Source organism: Musca autumnalis, unplaced genomic scaffold, assembly GCF_047663935.1.
Source record: "Musca autumnalis isolate F117 unplaced genomic scaffold, ASM4766393v1 scaffold_4, whole genome shotgun sequence".
Taxonomy (NCBI): Eukaryota; Metazoa; Arthropoda; class Insecta; order Diptera; family Muscidae; genus Musca; species Musca autumnalis.
The window spans coordinates 47851686-47871809 of record NW_027411977.1 but is presented as its reverse complement, the minus strand read 5'-3'; the positions used below and the strand labels follow the sequence as shown (position 1 = coordinate 47871809).

General features: G+C 36.7%; 2 protein-coding genes and 1 long non-coding RNA gene across 3 annotated transcripts in view; 1 reads left to right on the top strand and 2 right to left on the bottom strand.

Moving 5' to 3' along the window:
* Positions 1–1988: 1988 nt before the first annotated feature.
* Positions 1989–3076, top strand: LOC141401866 (uncharacterized). Its single transcript, XR_012412465.1, has 2 exons — positions 1989–2228; positions 2280–3076. It is a non-coding gene; the product is annotated as an uncharacterized lncRNA (long non-coding RNA).
* Positions 3077–8383: 5307 nt separating this feature from the next.
* Positions 8384–10013, bottom strand: LOC141401306 (uncharacterized). The gene is made up of 4 exons (XM_073981441.1): positions 9793–10013; positions 9495–9689; positions 8879–9163; positions 8384–8818 (listed from the first exon to the last, which is right to left on the bottom strand). Exons 2-4 carry the CDS (start codon positions 9679–9681, stop codon positions 8592–8594), a joined length of 699 nt encoding a protein of 232 aa, XP_073837542.1. The 5' UTR covers positions 9682–9689; positions 9793–10013; the 3' UTR covers positions 8384–8591.
* Positions 10014–15650: 5637 nt separating this feature from the next.
* Galphai (G protein alpha i subunit) overlaps positions 15651–20124 on the bottom strand; it is a 75098-nt gene continuing 70624 nt past the window's right edge. The window contains exons 4-5 of the mRNA XM_073985794.1: positions 17382–17570; positions 15651–17315 (exon numbers count right to left, since the gene is read on the bottom strand). Coding sequence (XP_073841895.1) covers positions 17125–17315; positions 17382–17570 — 380 coding nt within the window. The 3' untranslated portion in view covers positions 15651–17124. The remainder of the gene's footprint in view (positions 17316–17381; positions 17571–20124) is intronic.

Sequence of the window (20124 nt, the reverse complement as noted above, 5' to 3'; positions counted from 1 at the left end):
GACATGGTCGACAGCATGTTCATGTCGTCCACCCATGCCACAGCTATCTGCAACAAGTTGGGATATACGTGTATGTTTTGAGACACTTCACGCCTCAAGCATTTTGTTCACCCCATTTACCCTTATTTTTGAGTATTTTATGGAGGAACTATGGTGTACTCTTCTTTTTAAATACCCTAAGGAATCTTAGCCCCAAGAAATTCGCAAAAAAAAATAGGTGTAAATGAGGTGAACAGAATGCTTGAGGCGTGAAGTGAGAAGTGTGTCTCAGAACACACCCGATAGGAACAAGGTCTTCAAACTGCCCCAAAATTCTAGGGGTCACATTCTACACTACCTTCACGTCGTCCGCGCATGCTGCAGCTATCTGCGACAAACTGAAATGCAGAAACAAGGTCTTCAAGTCCCTAACCGTCAGCACTTGGGAAGCAGATAAAGAAACCTTGTTGATCACATATAACGAGATAGGTCAGTCTGTGGTAAGCTATGCGGCGTCAGTATGGTCCACGAATATAAGTACAACGCAATGGAAAATATTCGAATCTGTCGGACGTATGACAGTTAAACATTTTGGGTCTGTACCTAACTAAACATGGGACTATTACCCTAGACAGACGGCAGAGTTAATTTGCATTAAAAATTCCTTAATTTGAATTAACTTTTTACCCTGACAGACGATAGTTTCTGCATTTATGAAACAGCTGTTTGTGTTGTTTGTTTGTACCCAGCAGACCATTTCATAAAGTTTTACAAAAGTTCGCCAAAATATGCGAAACAAATATACTTTCTACCATCGACTTTTTCACCACGATAATGCAAAAATAAATTTAATTTATTCGCGATATTTTTGAGTCCTTTTAATATTAAAAAATGTCGCAAAACTCTAAAGAAACATTTGAAGAAGATATTATTTTCGATAGAATTGGTATGTTGGGTAATGAAATGCTTGTGAAAATAAAAATTTTAAAAATAGATTTGATAGAAGGTGCGAAAAATGATTAGCTGCTATTCTATTCGAGAAAGACCACTACTTATTTGAAAGAAACGCGAAAATTTCTGATTTGTTTTCCTTTTTTATTTTCTTAAACATAGAAATTTGACAAAAGACAATTGATTTTCACAGAGCATGAATATGCTCTCTCTCCTACATGAATATGGGCTCTCTTTTACAGCATTGCCATATTGAAATACCTAAATTCAGTTTAAATTTCCTTTGATTTTGTGCATTAAGAATGTGAAATGTACGAATTAATTTGAATTAAGACAGTTAATGCAAATTAACGCGTCAATTTTGTTAAGTCGTTAAACCAAAGTTTGAAGTTGTTATATGTTTGAAGTTGATATCAACAGACTACAAGCATTCATTAACAAATGCTTAAGAAGAATTTGCGGCATCTTTTGGCCAAATAAAACTTCCAATGTAGAACTATGGAATAAAACTAATGAAGAACCCATTAAACGCCAGATCACAAGAAAGTGGAAGTGGATATGCCACACCCTGCGAAAAAGTCCCGACAGCATTTCTAGAATTGCTTTAGACTGGAACCCCCAAGGCAGTAGACGTCCAGGTCGGCCGAAGAACACTTGGCGCAGAACAGTTTCCATGGCGCAGAACAGTCTTCCCATTCCCGTGGGAAGAAGTTAAATGTATTTGTAACAATAGAATAGAATGGAATTTTCTTGTAAATGCCCTATGTTGCCAAGTGGAATGAATAAAGGAAAAAACAAGTAAAACAGTGCCAGTCGGCTTTGCCGACAGATATATACCCTCAGCCAATGTGAAGTGAAGCTTTCACCTACGAACAGATCGAATGTATTTAATGGGTCTATCTTGTATTGCCACTAAACTTGAGTTGCGTTGTACCATTAATGTCAACTCAACTGGGTGGTCGATAAACATGTTATCGATCAGTGTTTTTTCAAACTTGTGACCTCTATTCGCCAAAAAAAACATTTTAAAAATAATTGCGCTTTGGATAACTCTTATGTGTATTCTGGACAATATTTTAATATTTTGGCTGAGTTTTCGAGCAAATTTGGAAAACAACCCAAGATTAGAATATAACCTGCCCATTGAATCTTCGGATCGTCAAGTTTTATTTGCTGTCCCAAAAAATGATAAGTTCGCTGGAATTATTTTTTGATGATGAAGAAAATATACAGGACATTGCATCTATTAGAAGAAATTTGAGGGACAAGTCGAATCCACTGGAATTGCCATCTGCACTGTAAGCTGATGATCATGTGGAAAGATCTGTATAATCAGTAAATTATCTCAGGTTTAAGGCGTATTTTGGATTGCCAAAGGATGCCGTAGTTTACGTTGTGGAAACGTTAAAGGATGACTTCAAAGAAAGTTACAGATCAACAGGAATACCCCCACTTTTAAAAGTGTGCGCAGCGTTGCGATTCTTGGAGGACGGAAGTTTCCAAAAGTCCCATGGCAATGATTTCAACAATTGCATGGCTACATTGTCGAGAGTATTGAAGGAAGTTGTCCACTTGATAGAGGCAAATTGTGCCAAAATTGGATCGTTTCGAAGTTGACAGAGGAGGAAAAAAATCAAAATAAAAACCATTTTTATTCAAAAACGAAATTCTCTGGTGTAGTTGGCTATATAGATGGAGGATGTTCGTCATTTGTACTTAAACTGAACCTACTGTATTTGTCACCAAATTCATTTGCAAAAGATTTGCTGCTGTCCGCTCCAAAGGCGATAAATTCACTTATTTTGATGGACCACCACCAGTGTCGTTGAAGTTTATTTTATTTTGAGGCATTTTCTTTTTCAACTTTGCTTTAAAGTGAATCCAGACTCTGCCACTCTTCAGGTGTTCGTGTTAGAGGTTCATGGCTGTTTAAACTGTCCGAAATGGACCTCCACGCTTCATCCGCTGTGGCTTTGGTTTCACCAAAACTCCCGAACTCCTCGGGCTAAGTTTGGATTTTCACTCAGTTTATCAATTAATATTTCGAACTGCTGCTTTGTCGTTATTTTCACCATATTGATACACAAAATTAATTAATGATGCAAAGAATCAATAATTGTTAATAAAATGTTTATTTTTCCTTCTATTTTACTTCTTGTTTCTTCGAAAATGTTCACTGCAACTGAAAATTTGTGGTTGCTGAAAAACAGCCGCTTCGTCAACTGAGATTCGCAACTTCAGTTGAGAGTTGCCATACGTGGATCAATTTTGACAACTGGCAACGCCACTCAACGATAATTGTTATCGAAGATCGACCCCTAAGGTCTCTTCATAATTTTGTGGCCCCTTTTGGACATTTTGCCGACAAAAATGTGGATTAGGAATTAACTGAACTAAGACACAAATGTTGAACCTTTGTGGGGGAGGTACCCTTAGGGTGGACCGATATAGGCCATTTTAGAAGTTAAACTAAATTTTGACAAAATATTTGGAGATCCAAAGTTTGGACCAAATTGGTTGCCCCATTCAAGTGATATCGTCCTAGCATTTTAGTGACATTTTTTTAAATATTGGGGAGAAGTACTGGAAGTTGTGGACCGGTATTGCCCCATGAAACTAAGTTTGGATATAATATGACGAAGACCAAATGTTGGACTAAATCGGTTGAAGAGCTCGAGAGTTATCGTGCTCTCCGACAGCCACATATGGTGACATAGGGATTTTTTACACATTTCGGGCTGTTTTCCAAAGAAATATTGACTTGCCCCTGAAAAAACTTTTACCGTCGTAATGGAGGTAGCGAATGCAAATCACTTCAACAAAAGTCAAAGTGATTCGAGAGCAGGAATGGAGGAGTAATGGAGGTAGCGAATGCAAATCACTTCAACAAAAGTCAAAGTGATTCGAGAGCAGGTCTTAAAGTGAACTTATACGAAATTTTGTGTGAGAGGTACCAGATGGAGTAGACAAATATAGACCATATTCGAACCAGATCTATATCTGGTAGATATATTAGGGTGTGCAAAGTATGGATTACATCGGTCACTCCCTTCAAGAGTTATCGTGCGCACAATTATTCCGAACATTTTTGAACTTTTGTAGGGGAGGTACCTGAAGAAATGGACCGATATGGCTTATCTTCGAATTTAAACTATCTTTGGACAAAATATTACGAAGGCCAAATTTTGGGCCGAATCGGCAGATCCGTTCGAGAGTTGTTATGCGATCCATCTACTACACACGGTGTCACAGGGGCTTTTAGCATCTTTCAGGCTATTTTCTCAGGAAGTATGGACTTGCCCCTGATGAAACTTGTACCGTCGTATGGGGGCAATGAATACAAGTTGTTGCAACAAAAATCAAAACGATTCGAGAGCAGGTCCTAAACTGAACTTATCCGAAATTTTGTGTGGGAGGTACCTGAAGGAGTGGGCCGATTGAGTCCATATTGGAACCTCATCTAAGTATTGTAGAAATTTCACGATGTGCAATGTATGGACCAATTCGGTTACTCCCGTCAAGAGTTATCATGCTCACAAATTTTCCGAACATTTTCGAACTTTTGTGGGGGAGGTACCGATATAAACTAAGTTTGGACAAAACTTAAACTAAGTTTGGACAAAATATTACGAAAGCCAAAATTTGAACCGAATCGGTTTATCCGTTCGAGAGTTATCGTGCGCACCAGCCAGCCAGACAGACAGACGGACGGACTTTGCTAAATCAACTCCAAATTGTCTGAAACACATTTCGTCCAAACATACTTGGGGTCTAAAACCATTATTTCGATGAGGCACATTTTGCCCGTATGAAAGTGTATATACCCTCGTTAGCATAAATGCCCGAAGACGTAAGCCACAAAACCAAAACTTTACAGGAGAAACAAAAAACGTTATAAAATTAGTATATGGGATACTAGCAAAGTGCCCGCTACTTCGTATGCGTTAAATATATAAAACAAATGAACAATATATAATATAGAATGGTGGAAACATTTTGTGTACTAATACGTACCACTTTAGTTCGATTTTTGTCACGCCTACACATCAAGAGCAATCCACATTTTTTGAGATATTTTAATTGAGGTTCTCAGCGCAAATACGGCCTAACCCAACAACCGCCATCCTTATTTCTAGCTCTATCTGTTCCCCCAATTATAGAACTATTTAGTACTTTACATGTAAATATATACATACGAACCTCCTCCTATTATTTCAAAATTCGCATTACACAATAACAAATTGTACCAAATCCTGTGCCATTTACAACTTTTTACATATATTTATGGCACATATTTCTTAAATCGGACGTTATAAGCAAATGATAACAATAATCTTAATTCCAAATCTCACGAATCCAGATCTATCCGTTCATCCAATACAAAATTGTACCATACATGGAATCATTTCGTACCCCTAAGTGTACCTAATTCCACATTTTAGGATTCAAGCGCTATAATTTCACCTAAATCCTAATTGTACAAAATGTAGTACTTTTTGTAAGCATAAGTACGCATTTCTAAAACTAAGTACGCATTTCCAAAACTAACCCCAACAATAATATTAACACCAAAATTCAAGATTCCAGCTCTAACCGTTCGCTCAAATCCAAGTTGTAGCATATCTCAATCCTACACTCCAACAGTAATATTAATTCCAAATTTCTTGATTCCAGCTCTACCCGTTCGCTCAAATCCAAGTTGTACCAAATTTAGTACCGTTTAGTACTTTTCGTACATATAAGTACGAATTTCCAAAACTTCATCAATCCTACACCCCAACAGTAATCTTAATTCCAAACTTCAAGATTACAGCTCTAGCCGTTTGCTCAAATCCAAATTGTACCAAATTTAGTACTTTTCGCGCTCATAAGTACGAATTTCAAAAACTACTTCTATATCTCAATCCTACACTCCAACAATAATCTTAATTCCAAATTTCTTGATTCCAACTCTATCCGTTCGCTCAAATCCAAATTGTACCAAATTTAGTACTATTTAGTACTTCTCCTACCCATAACTAAAAATTTCCAAAATTTTATCAATCCTACAATTCAACAGGTATTTTAAATTCAAAATTGGGGATGGCAGCTACATCAGATCACCAAAATCCAAATTGTACCAAATTTAGTATCATTTAGTACTTTTCGTACCCATAAGTACAAATTTTCAAAACTACCTCAGTGCTATGTTCAAACGATAACTCAAATCCAAATTTGGTACCATTTAGTACTATTCGTATCCAAAGTACGAATTTCCAAACCTACCTCTATCAACACTCCAACAACAATTTTAATTCCGAATTTCACGATTCCAAATGTATCCCATCCTTGAAATCTAATTTCCAAATTTAGTACTATTTAGTACTTTTCCTACCCATAACTAAAAATTTCCAAAACTTTATCTATCCACACTCCAATAGTACTCCTTATTCCAAATCTCGGAATTTCAGCTATATCCGTTCACCCAAATCCAAATTGTACCAAATTTGGTACTATTTAGTGCTATTCGTACCCAAGAGTACCAATATCCACAACTACCTCAATCCTACACGCGAACAATAATCTTAATTCCAAATTTCAGAATTACAGCTGCATCAGATCACCGTATTCCAAATTGTACCTAATTTAGTACCATTTAGTACTTTTTGTTCCCATAGGTCCGAATTTCCAAACATACTTCTATCCAACACTCCAAAAGTAATCTTACTTTCGAATTTCAGGATTCCAAATGTATCTGATTACCCAAATCCAAACTGTACAAAATTTGGTACCATTTAGTATTTTTCGTTGCCATAAGTACGAATTTCCAAAAGTATCCCAATCCCACACTCCAATAGTAATCTTAATTCAAAATTTCACTATTCCAGCTCTATCCGATCACTTAAATTCATATTGTACCAAATTTGGTACCATTTAGTACTTTTCGTACCCAAAAGTACGAATTTCCAAAATACTTCTATCCTACACCCCGACAGTAATCCTAATTCTAAATTTCAGGATTCCAGCTCCATCCGTTCCCCCAAATCCAAATTGCACCTTATTTGGTACTATTTAGTACCTTTCGTACCCATATGTACGAACTTCGAAAACTACCTCCATATCTCTAACCTACACTCCAACAGTAATAGTAATTCACAAATTTCAGAATTTCAACTTTATCGGTTCGTCCTAATTCAAATTGTACCAAATTTAGTACCATTTAGTACTATTCGTACACATGAGTGCACATTTTCAAAACCACATCCTTGTATCAACTCATCTTTCTAACCTTGATTTGCATTCCAAATTTCAAGATTTTAGCTCTATCCGTTCACGTAATACCAAATAGTACTAAATTTAGTAACTTTTAGTACTTTTCGTACACTTATAGTTCGAATTTCCAAAAACCATTTGGTACACCTTTCTAAATCACCATCAGTGGACCTCATTCCAAATTTCAGAATTCTAGCTCTTCGCGTTTGCCTAATACAAAGGGTACCATATTTAGTACCTTTTAGTACTTTTAGTACAGTTCTAGTTCGAATTTCCAAAAATCCAGCCTTTTCTGACACCTTCGGACCAAGAGTGACCCTCACCCAAAATTTCAAGATTCTAGCTTTAGCCGTTTAGTCTGGGCGAGTCAGTGAGTCAGTGAATCAGTGAGTCATCATTACTGAACTCTTTTATAAGTATAGATTATCGATCATATACGAAGGGGAATTAGTAGTGAAACCAAAACCGCCGAAGTGCTCAGTTTTGAGATCCTCCATTACAACAAAATCCGCAATATTATCCCATTTTCCGAAATGCCATTTCTTGAATAGCATCGTTTTTTTTTTTGATCATAGAAGCTTGAAATTTTTTTGTATTTTAGCTTTATGTATCCAGATTACGTCAAAGAACGAATTTCGAGTTTCAATTCGGTTACGTCTTCGGGCATTTATGGTGACGATATACCCTTTCTAGCCGAAAGGCTGAGGGTATAAATATGAATTGCGATCATTTTTAGATTTCTTTCACTACACCAATTCATTAGACGTCGAACACTTCAAATATAACTAGAAGTGTTACCCAGGGCAGACAGTTACAGAATATGCACCCAGTTTCCATTTCAAATGCAAAGTTTGAAAGCCTATTACGAGTAGTTTGCTAGGTACCTATCACCCCCTACATCAGCCGCAGTCATATGTATGTATTGCAAATCTTATTCAAAAATTTCTGAATTATTCAGGGCAATCATGAATATTTTTATCGAAATTTTTCGCACCGCAAATAATTTTTAAAAGTGAAATTCTTTAAAAATCAATTTTTTAAAACGTTGAAAACTACTGCTAATGACTAAGAGATTAGTTAAGGGTCATTCTCACCGAATTGAAAAAATTTTACATCTTTGGACATAAATTGTGAAATTGGGGAAAGGAAACAAATTCCGCACGGAATTTTTATTCATGATTGCGCTGATTATTTTCCATTGTTTTTCTCCCAAATATTTTATTCCATAAAAGAATTAAAAAAGAATAGCAAAAATTAACATATTAATTAATAAATAAATATTTGAAGTAATAAATAATATAATTAATTCATTCGTGGTGTGCAATTATAATTCTGAAATAGTCTGTTTTGTTGAAAGAGGTACATCCTTATTACAGTAGGTACTTGATATTTGTTGTTCAGTGCAGTGTTTATTTCTTAGATTTCATGGCTTCACGTTGCTGATCCAAACGTTGAATCAGTTTTTTCCAATACTGTTGCAATGTGGGATTTTTCAGAATGTATGTATCGATTAGACGAATAGTCAAACAGAACATATAATAACAGAAATCCCAAACATAGACCAATGCGGTGAAAAAGTACTTTTCCACTTGATCCCGGTTGGGTAGTTTAATGTTGGGTGGTTGGATTGGTGTATCTATGAAGGAAGACAATAGAATGAAGAAAAATTAATTAACATTATTTTGTTTGATCTTACCGGGTGGAGATTTTGGAGGTTTGCATGGATCATTTGAGTTGTTGGGACATGATGGGGGCGATGATTTCACTTCTGTGTTAGAAGTGGATGGAGAAGGTGGCTTAGTTGATGATGCTACAGTTATTGTTTTTTCAGTTATTGATTTGCTTTGTGATTCCGTTAATGACAATGGATTAGTAGGTGGACTTGATGGTTGAGAAGTGATTTCAGTATTATTAATGGGTGTTGGCTGTGGAGCCGCATTTGAACCAAAATGTTTTTGCATTACCACATATGAAAATATTGCTAAATAATTATTAAAATTTGGAATTTTATTTTTGCAAATAGCTTTGTGGTCATTATAAATAATAAATGTATGGTTTTGGATTCAAAGAGTTTGCTTAATTCTGCCCGATTTTCAACTTATGAGGTTGAGAATTTTTCACTTTCACCATCTCTCTCTACTAAAAATGAACTGGGAAAGGTCAGGTTTAGAAAAAAAATTTAACACTATATCACATATTTACATTTTCAATAAAAGAATCGATTTCTTTGCACATTTTTAAGAACTTCATAGGGTTTTGAAAAAATCAATACACCCTTCAGCCAGTGGCTGATGCACCTAACGAATACTTACTGTTTTTTGTATCCTTTGAATAGGCTGCCGTCATTGGTGCTTGTATTGGTTTTATATACCAAGTTGTGGTTGTAGGTGTTGTCATCGTCGGAGGAGTTGTCTTCATAGACCATGTACACAATGGTGCCGGTCGACAACGAGCCATTAGGCAACGTAGTCCCCGGCACGCCAACATGTTTTGTGCCATCTTTTTTGCTATATTTTTACAGATTAAAATAATAAAAATAAAACTCTTTAGTTTAGATAACAAATATGGGTAATTAATATGTATTTCGATTTCCATTTGTGTCATTCTTACCTCTGCTGCACCACAATGAGATCACTATAAATGTTGTTCTTGTTAGTATACTTGTCGGGGAGCAAATGCCAAACGCAACTGCTCTATGCAAAAGCTTTCTATTTGTTTTATTTTTTTAAAATACTAAAGCTTTCGCGATAAATGAATGGCGTAGTAGATTGCAAGCTTTTATAAAATTTTTTGATTTTTATAGAAAACAATGACATTCGACGATGTGTCGGTGTTGAACGTTATTCGGTAGAAAATTCAAATATCAATGAAATTTGGAACGGAGCCTACTTATTTTTGTTTTCTATAACTGTTATAGTACGTTTACATATAACCGGATTTAAGGGCGAAACCTATAGCTCTGCGTGTTGCGTGTGCGTTCAAAAATACAAAAACAAAATACATGTATTTGTTGTTGTTTTCAATTTGAAATACATGTATTTTGTTTTTGTATTTTTGAACGCACACGCAACACGCAGAGCTATAGGTTTCGCCCTAATAAACCCACTGGATTTCAAATGTCAATTAAATTGCGTCAAATAAATCCTCATAAAGAAGGTTATCTCGACAAAAAGTCATAATATAAACAGGCTATTATACTAGAAGCGAATTTATATATAGTACGTTTACATATAACCGGTTTTAATAAACCCACTGGATTTCAAATGTCAATTCCATTCAATATACATACATCAAATAAATCCCCATAAAGAAGATTACCCCAGAAAAAAGGTCTAATATAAACATGCTATAACGGTTTAAAGCAACCGCTATAGGAGGGAACCATAGTTAAGTGTTATTTGAAGAGTCCATATGTTGGCGATAGTGCAATGATCAGTAGGTAATGGGCGTAATGCCTATAATATCGGAAAGACGGCGGAACGAGTGTGTGGCACAACCAAAACAACGTTTACCCACGAGATAATAAAATCCCACGGCGTCCGGTTCTATGCACCGGATTGACTCGAAGCAATCTTCTTCGACCTCAAGAAGTACATATGTGTTCGTGTATCTTTTCACAATGGGAGCGGAAATTTATGCCGGAATGCCTGCCCGAGATTTTTTGGTCCCAGTCCGGGATGAAACTTGGTCCATACATCTGTTTCGTTTGCCAAATCCGCATCCAGCACATGTCAACATCGGTGAGATGTAGGACATGAGTGCACTTCCGAGGATGCTCTGGCCTTAGCCGACTCTAGGAATTCTGCGATAGGAGTTATATTGCTGCTCCAGACCATCTTCAACTTCTTCGTCGGATTTGTCGTCGTTGTTGGATTATTTGACTCCACCGCAGTCTTCCAAAAACTCTCTAACAACAACAAACTCAGCAGCTTTGTTGTTCAGCACCCCGGAAATGCATGGTACCTGCTTTTCGATCCAGGAAACAGAGCTCACCGTCACCTGTAGCTTGCAACGTTGGGATATTAACAAAGTTTTGAGTAAGGATTATACAAGAAGTGGAGTAGGAGGACCTGCCTTCCTTGCACACCTGTCTGTCCGTCACAGACCTATCTCACTTGAGCTTGGCATGGAATGTATGAGGGTAGCAGTAAAGCTCGAGCATTCCATCCTAGGCAATGACCAGAGAGATATAGTGGTGGCCGAGCAAATTGATAGCTCCACATGTTGCATGGTAAATGTAGGCGCTCCTACGAGGATAATATGAGATCGCCACAGCTCGCCAGACATAACCATCATGGAGGGAAGTCTTCCATAACAAAAAGCACCAAGACTGTTCGTTGGCACGACCTATCTGGTTAAGTCCTCAACTGTTATGTGTGGATATAGCGTGTATTGCTGCTGTGGTACTGGGAAATCGGAATCCATGCTGATGTTGGGCAACTGTGAAACTGCTGAGAAAATTTGCCGGGACATCACCACAGCTGCAGACTCTCGCTACATACCTGCTGTTCGAATACCCGAAATTAAACCCCAGCAGAAGCGACAGGACTAGCTAATGAGCTTTGTCTCACGAACCCTGAAGACTCAAAAGTTAGGAAACTCACTTTTGAAGTCAACAGGCTAGTAGACGAGCACAAGCGGAAAAGGTGGCTAGACCACCTGAAACAGTTAGTCATTTGGTATCGGCAGAGTTTTTCAAGTTTTTGGGCCATTATCTCAGGAAGTATGGACTTGCTCACCGAAAAATACACCGCCGAAATAGGGGATTCGAAGAAAACCTGTTGCGAAAAAATTTGAAGTGAACTTGCCTCTGGCTCCTCCCTTACAAGGTTCATTGAAAATTTGTGTAGATGGTATCCGATTGAGTGGACCGATATTGTCTATATTGTAACCTGATCTATGTCTGGAAGAAATATTACTAGAAACAAATGTTTGGTCCAACATTGTTGTTATCGTGTACACAATTTTAGCGAAAAATATAAAACTTTTGTGGGGGGTGCGGAGGTACCAGAAGAAGTAACGTTTGGACAAAATATTACTAGGACCAAATTTTGTTCCAAATCGGTAGTTCCGTTCGAGATTTATCGTGCGCTCCAGCCATCCAGATAGTCTGAAACAGATTTCGTCCAAACATAATTGGGGTTTTAAACCATTATTTCAATGAGGAACATTATTGATTGTATCAACTTGAATGTATATACACTAGGGTGGGACGATTACTATGGAAGGAAAAATCTTAAGGGGTGCTTCACGTTTCTGATTCTTGTGATTGTACTGGGCAAAAAAGTCCACTAGACCATACGCGTCTACGGTGAAAATCGAGCTTCCACATTATGACTTGCAGTTTTTTCTTTTTTTTTTTTTTAAGTTGGCAAATTTTCTTCTGCTCATATTTCGTAAACTGTTTGAAATTTTGACTTATTAGAAAAGACTTCGTTTTCATGGTCAAAAACTCGAAAATGTAAAAATGCAAAATTTTTTACGTTTTGTTTTCTTTTTCATATTTTCACCTATAACAGCCAAGCCATTGAGATTTTTGATCCAATACTAAGACAAAAATTGTAGCCAAGACAATAGTTAAGAACTCTCTAGTACATCGCCAAAGCACTGGAACGCTCCTTCAGGCAGATATGATAGTGAAAATTTTCGACTTTTTGACCATGAAAACATATGGTCTAGTTGACTTTTTTGCTCAATACAAAGCGCCCTTAAGATGGAATGGACCGATCTTCATATATTTTGGTGAGCTTGTTAAATACATCCAAATCTTGTCTTTTTGGACAAAAAAGGTCAATTTTTCATTAAAATTGAAAATTACTTCTTAAAATAGATTTTTAAAATTATGTTTCGCTTAAAGATAAGATTACTTACTTAGCTGGCCCATTACAGAACATTTGTTCCATAGACCGAACTAAGAAAAGATCTCCAATTCTCTCTGTTTCGTGCTTCGCTTTTTGGAATACCGCGCCTTGTCATCTCACCATTCACTTGTTTGCGCCATCTATTCTTTGCCTGCCAATTCTGCGTGCAGCCATGTGGCTCGAATTTATACGCCTTTTTAGCGGGTTCATCATCGCCCATTATTATTATATGGCCAAGTCAAGCAATCACTGCATCTCAATACGTTTAACTATATTTATGTCGTTGTATAGCAGCAGATCGGTTCGTAGATCTTTCGAAGATTTTTTCTCTCAAACACGCCAAGCACTGCCTTATCTGCTTGCACAAGTACCCAGGCTTCGGAACCATACATCAGCACAGGTAGTATCAGTGTTTTGTAAAGCGCTATTTTTGTTTGACGAGTTGTGGCTTTGTTTTTAAAGTGCTTACTTAAGCCAATTAGCATCTGTTGGCCCATACAATTCTTCTTATTTCACAACTGATGTCGTTTGTTGTGTTTACGGCGGTGCCGAGGTATACGAAGTCTTTTACTACCTCAAAATTATAGGAACCAACTTCAACAGTTGGTCCGATCTCAATGGACGCATTGCGCGTCGACGCCATCAGCTTGGTCTTCTCGCCGTTTACCGCCAGACCCACTTTAGCAGATTCTCCTTCGACTTTCATAAAGGTATCGGTTACTTTTTTTACTGATCGTCCCATGATGTCTATATCATCAGCATAAGCGTGACATGCGGCTCCTTGCCTGATACAAAACTCTTCGCAGACGTTTTTTCCTATTTTAACTGAAGATCTTGTGTCAATTAGAGTCATACCAAATTCAGACATGGCCTGGAATACCTTTGAACGTAGTGGGCTGTCGAAGGCTGCTTTATAATCGACAAAAAGGTGGTAAGTGTCGATCTGCATCTCTTGGGTCTTCTTCAAGATTTGCCGCAGGGTGCCGCAGGGTAAATATCTGGTCAACGGTGGACTTGCCAGGTCTAAAGCCGCATTGGTATGGTCCAATTATTTCGTTGATCATGGGCTTTAGTCGTTCGCACAATATTCCTGCCACTATCTTGTAGGCGATAGGGAGAAGACTTATGCCACTATAGTTGGAGCATACAGTCTTATCTCCTTTCTTATGGACGGGACACAGGATGCTCAGGTTCCAATCGTCGGGTACGCGTTCTTCCTGCCAGATGGAGCTAACTAGCTGATGCATACACGTGTCGCCTCCGGTTTTAAACAGCTCGGCTGGTAGGTAGGCCATCAGCTCCTGCTGCCTTCTTATTCTTCAGCCGGTTTATTGCTGTCTTTACCTCATCTTGGCCGGTTGGTATACATTCAATACCATCTTCTGGGATTGGATCTGTGGTATCTTCGTCGACTTCGCTACTATTGGATACCAACAGTTTGGAAAAATGCTCTTTCCATATCCTTAGCACACTATCTGTATTAGATTACCTTGCTGGTCTCTACAGGAGGATGTGCCAGTTCCAAAGCCATCAGTTTGATGTTTCACTCTTTGGTAGAATTTTCGGACTTCATTCTGTCTCCTGTACATCTCGATTTGTTCACACTCCCGCTTTTCAATCTCTCTTTTTTTTTCCTGCGGAAAAGACGTTATTCCTCTCTCCTTTTCTCCCGATACCACTATCGTGCGCTATGCGTTGCTACTGATTGTAAAGTAGCCCTATATGCCGCATTTTTCTGTTCGTTAGCAGCACGACACTCCTGGTCATACCTACCATGGATTCCTTGGTGGAGGTCTCTGGTATCCAAGCACTATGGAGACTGAATTTTCCGACTGTTGGGCCAAAGATATTCTCCCTTCCAATTTTGGCATTAAAATAGCCCAGTATAATTTTAATGTCATGGGCAGGGCAACGGTCATAAGTTTCTTCTTGACTTGACTTCAGTGGGATTTTAATCGACATCCTTTGGCAATCGAAAATACGCCTTAAACCTAAAATAATTTACTGATTATACAGATCTTTCTAATATGAGCATCAACACAAATTTCTTTTGATAGTTTGTTTTTTGTTGTTCTGTACACTTTCTTCCACTGAACTTATTTGTTTAAAATAGTTTTTTTTTGACGAATTGTGTATTTTGGCTTGAATATAGAGTTCACAAGTTTGAAAAAACACTGATCGATAACACGTTTATCGACCACCCAGTTCGGTTGACATCAATAATACAACATTTCATCTCAGTCGCGCTGGCAAAGCAACTCAAGTTTGTGGCAATGCATAATCGACCCCTTAGTTGAAAGAAATATCTACTTAAAAATATTGGTAGTTTCTTTGGAAAAATTCATGAAAAATGATTTTTTTTTGGTCTGCAACCTAAAGGCGGAGGATATACAAATTTGACCAATAAAGTTAATCTTTATTATATACCATATAACACGATATGGGAAGGGTATAAATGAAGTATAAGCTCTTAAAAACAAAAGGTTGAAGTAGTGCCGAAAATATAACCATAGTCATTGGCCTTCAAGAAGAAACATTCTGTTATATAGTCATCTATGCAACTAGGGAAAGAATTTTCTTAGCTAATAAATTGAAAACCAACATTAATTTATTTGTCCAAAATGTAAATTTTTTTTATTTATTTTCTTTTATGACAAAATTCGTTTTGCGCTTTTTGTTGTTGTTAAGACTAATAATCACTTTGTTTACTTATGTTTGTAAAAAAATATTGTAAAAATTTAAAAACAAAATATTTTCATTTAATGTTGTTACTTCATGTATAGAGAGAGAGGATGTAAATTTAACTTTAACTTTTTTTTTATAAAAAATGCACAAAATTAAAACAAATCAGCTGCTAAGAAAAATTATGTTTTTGCAGGCAGTTTCTGTTTCTGTTATAGAGAACAAATTGTAACATTTTTATAAGGTATATTTGCGATTATAAATAAAAAAGGAAATGGAAAATATTCTATGCTGTGATGAGAACAAATATTTTCAATTTCATTTTTATTGTTATTTGTCATGTCTAGATTTTGTATATTCACAAGTGGACATAATTATTAGATTAATTGGGGTGGGGTTTTTTGTTTATATAACTTAAAGAAATTCGTTAAATTTGTCATAAATTTCAACTTAAAAACACACATTTGTTTAGTAATAAAATTAGAATATTTGTTTAAAATAATAATATTTATATTAATGCTAGTTATGGAAAAAGTGTATTCATAGTTTGTTGTAGGAGATGCGATTTTTATAGGTTGAAGAAAAAGAAGAAATGGGGTCTTCTATTACTAGAATAATTTATATGAAGAAAAATAGTTTTGTGGAAAAAGAAAGAAAAGGCCTTATTTTTAGACTACAAAAACACCAAAATATGGCTACAATGGTGCTGTTGTCCAAACAAAACTTTTAAATTAACCGTTGTAGAGGTCATGACCTCAACAACTGTTTAATTTATAAGCAATTTTAGTCTTAGTCCCTTTAGTGGCGTAACTAATTGTTAAATTTTATAGTTCTAACAAGAAGGCCTTTTAAGAAACAAATTCAAGAGTTTTTCAATATGGATACAGTATAAATGGTATAAATAATACACTATAGTAGGTTTATAAACACATTAAATATTAGAACATAATATTCATTTAGATCAAATATGGAATATTTGTTTGCTTGTTTTTCACAAAATCGTTGTCGCAAAATGTGGTGAGTGAATGAATGGTTTGTGTTAGGAAGGTAATACAAATGATTCTCAATAAATGGAACTGTTTGTTTCTTCTAGTTTTCTTTAGTTCTCGTCATGGAAATTATATTGATGATGACGTGACGAAACTGGAGTAGAATGTAGTGGCGGCATTCTATTGAAAAGTTTCTTTATATTCATACTTTTTTGTTCATAATTCAGTTCATATGCTACTTCTTTTCTCCTTTTTTTTCTTAATCAAAAAAATAAACATGGAATGACTTTGACTCTGCATGAATGAAATTATTAAAAAATTAGTTCTAAACATACTAGTTTTTGTTTCTTTTAATTACACACACATATATATAGAATTAATAATTATTTTAATAATAATAATAGTAGTATCTAGAATAAACCACAATCTTTGAGATTGTTTTTAATTATGACATCGGTGACGGCATCGAATACAAATTGTACATTATTTGTATCTGTGGCACAGGTAAAATGTGTATAGATTTCCTTTTGATCTTTACGTTTGTTTAGACTTTCGAATTTCATTCGAATATAGCAGGCAGCATCTTCAAATGTATTGGGTCCTGAAACAAAAACACACACAGGGAATTCGATTAGTAAAAATTTAATAATATTACTATTAACCTTACCTGTATACTCAGGAAAACATATTGTCAATGGAGATCTTTTGATTTTCTCTTCAAACAAATCCTTTTTGTTTAAGAAAAGTATTATTGAGGTTTCCACAAACCATTTTGAATTGCAAATCGAATCGAAAAGTTTTAATGATTCAATCATGCGATTCATTTCTTCATCCTCAGCTAAAACTAAATCGTAGCCTGAAAAGAGAGGTTAAAAAAACATTTTATTATTCCACCTTTGATGTTGTAATATTATAAGAAGCAGAAGTCCGAGGCATTAGGAAATGCAAGTACTAATTAAAGCAGATCGTTAAATTTCTTTGTTCTGATCATGAGTTAGTTAAGCCACGTCGCCATTTCGCGATCGTGAGCAACGTTTCCTCTCTTGGAAACTATGACCTATGAATCATGTTAGGCCACTTATTGAGCACGAAAATAACAATGTTTCGTACATTTTTTACAAGAAATCTTCCAAACTTTTTCAGAAGATTTTATTTTCATCTGAAAGGACACATCTTGAGCTATGTACTATTGGATTTTTTTTGTTGAAACATATTGCACAGTGTTCTGACAAATGGCCGCCTACAAAACACTGTTTTTACTAAAGCAGTTTGCGGTGCCCACTGTAGCTCGAAATCAAATAAACCGATCAGCATACGTTTTTTTTTTGTTGGATCATTATGAACCTAATAAGCTTGTCTTTAAGCGGAATTAAAAATGTCAGTTTTTTAAAAAATTGTCAACAGTTTGACAATCAAAATTTCAATTTTAACTAAAAAATTGGTAGTACTTTCACCAAAAATTCGTCCAATTTTTTTTAAGTCTCTCGCTTAAGGTCTTGGCTTTTTATGTGTATAATAATCTCACACAAACATATGAAGATCGGATCATCCGTTTTCGAGCTACGCTGGGTACTGCTTTCAAAAATGCCATATCGAGAAAACCGTGTTTAAATCTTCGATATTACATATTCGCAGTACTGAGCGCCTTAGAACTAATAATGAGATTGACAGACTTTGAATATAGGACAGTCACGGTGTACGTGAATAGCCAGACTGCTCTAAAGTCGTTAGGATACTTCACTATTAAATTCAAGGCTTCAAAGTTGTAGTCCTGGTTGCATGGTATCAAAGTCAATCTGGCCGCCAATCTTAGGGCGTAGAACTGCTCCTGTTCTCACTCTACGTAAATCAGTGATCAGAATTGTTGTTGTAGCAGCATGAAAACATACGTAGAAGCATAAGTTTGATGCTGGGTTGGCAGATGCTAGCCGAAACACTATGGTTTCGGGTCAATTCGGTACCAAAGAACTCGCTGCCATGGGATTGATCAGAATCGTTGTATGGGTCATTACTGCTGATTGCAGCATTAACTCTATGACAATTAAGTGAGAACACAAAAACATTGAGTAAGGCAGGCTATGTCAAGATGTGAACGATACTGAAGCAATTGAGCACCTTCCCTGCCAATGTTCTATACTGACCATCAAGACAGAAGTTGTTTGTTGTCCATAAGATTGTATATAAATTATTATTCTCCTCCATAGAACTCGCGGTCCTGTTAACTTATTGCAGGATCCCTAAGTGGCTATGGGAGGGCGATCCATCCTAGACTTAAGAAGTTCAATTACACCCTTTCTCCCCATCCTGTAATATATGTAATGTAATATAATTGTTCCACAAACATCCCAGACGGGACGGGGGACACTTCTCTCATATCAATGAGTGCACCCCGATTCATATTAGCTCAATGATATGGGACCTACTGTTTATCGCCGAGTACGAACGGCGTGTCTTACGACATCACTTTATAGAGAAGTTTTACATGACTGAAATACTCAGGAAATGTCGCCAACATTACCGAGGGGTGTTTGCCACCGTTGAAAATTTTGATGTTGCCTGGCCGGGGAATCGAACCCCCGACCTTCTGAGTGCAAGGCGGGTGTGCATACCATTGTACCACGGTGGCACTCCTCTGTTCTATGTACTCTCCCGATAACTTTTTCCTGCCCTTCCTCCTTCCAACACCTTTTAGTCTCTTTTTAGGATTAGCACAATGGGGCTTTGGTCTCCAAATGAAGTACATGCTAACAAGCAACAGCGGCTCTGTTATATCTACTATCCCCATATCTTTTTCCTGTCGTTCTCCTTTCCAACACCTTTTTATCTCTTCTCAGGATGAGCACAATGGACCGGTGGTTTCCAAGTGAAATACTTCTCACAAGCAACAGGAGTTGCGCATGAGTGATGACATTTGGCTGCACATCTTTTAACCTGACCTAAGATTTTCACTCAACACGGTCGACTTGGGAACTTTGTTCCTTCTTCTGATCTTGTCGTAAATAGTTGTGGTTTGTACGGACAACTTAAACATGCTGTCGAACGTTACACCTAATATCTGGGGTAGATAGTGGTCGGAATCAGGACACCATCGACCAATATGTTCGTTCATGTGGAGCCTCATTTCAACCGACCAGGCGGTGAACAGTGTGTCGGTCGGTCATATTCCTCTGATGGAAGAACTGCGCTATGTCAGCTCTGTAGAAATTTAAACTATAACCAGACGCATAGATTTATAGCTCTATAAATTGCCTTATAAATATCACGCGCACCTCTTCGAATCTATCACTATCATGCCATTCAAAAGAAGCCGTTCTATAATCCTTCGTTCCCGAATCCGAGATTGATTTAACCGTTGCTCCCAAGGGAAATAACGGGTTGCCATGACAATCTCCTCTTATCAAGTAGGAGCG

Coding starts and splice junctions, on each gene's coding strand:
- LOC141401306 (XM_073981441.1), bottom strand. CDS start 9,681: ATGGCACAAAACATGTTGGCGTGCCGGGGACTACGTTGCCTAATGGCT. Junction 9,164..9,494: donor TTCAAAGGATACAAAAAACA/GTAAGTATTCGT, acceptor ATAATTATTTAG/CAATATTTTCATATGTGGTA. Junction 8,819..8,878: donor ACCTCCAAAATCTCCACCCG/GTAAGATCAAAC, acceptor CTTCCTTCATAG/ATACACCAATCCAACCACCC.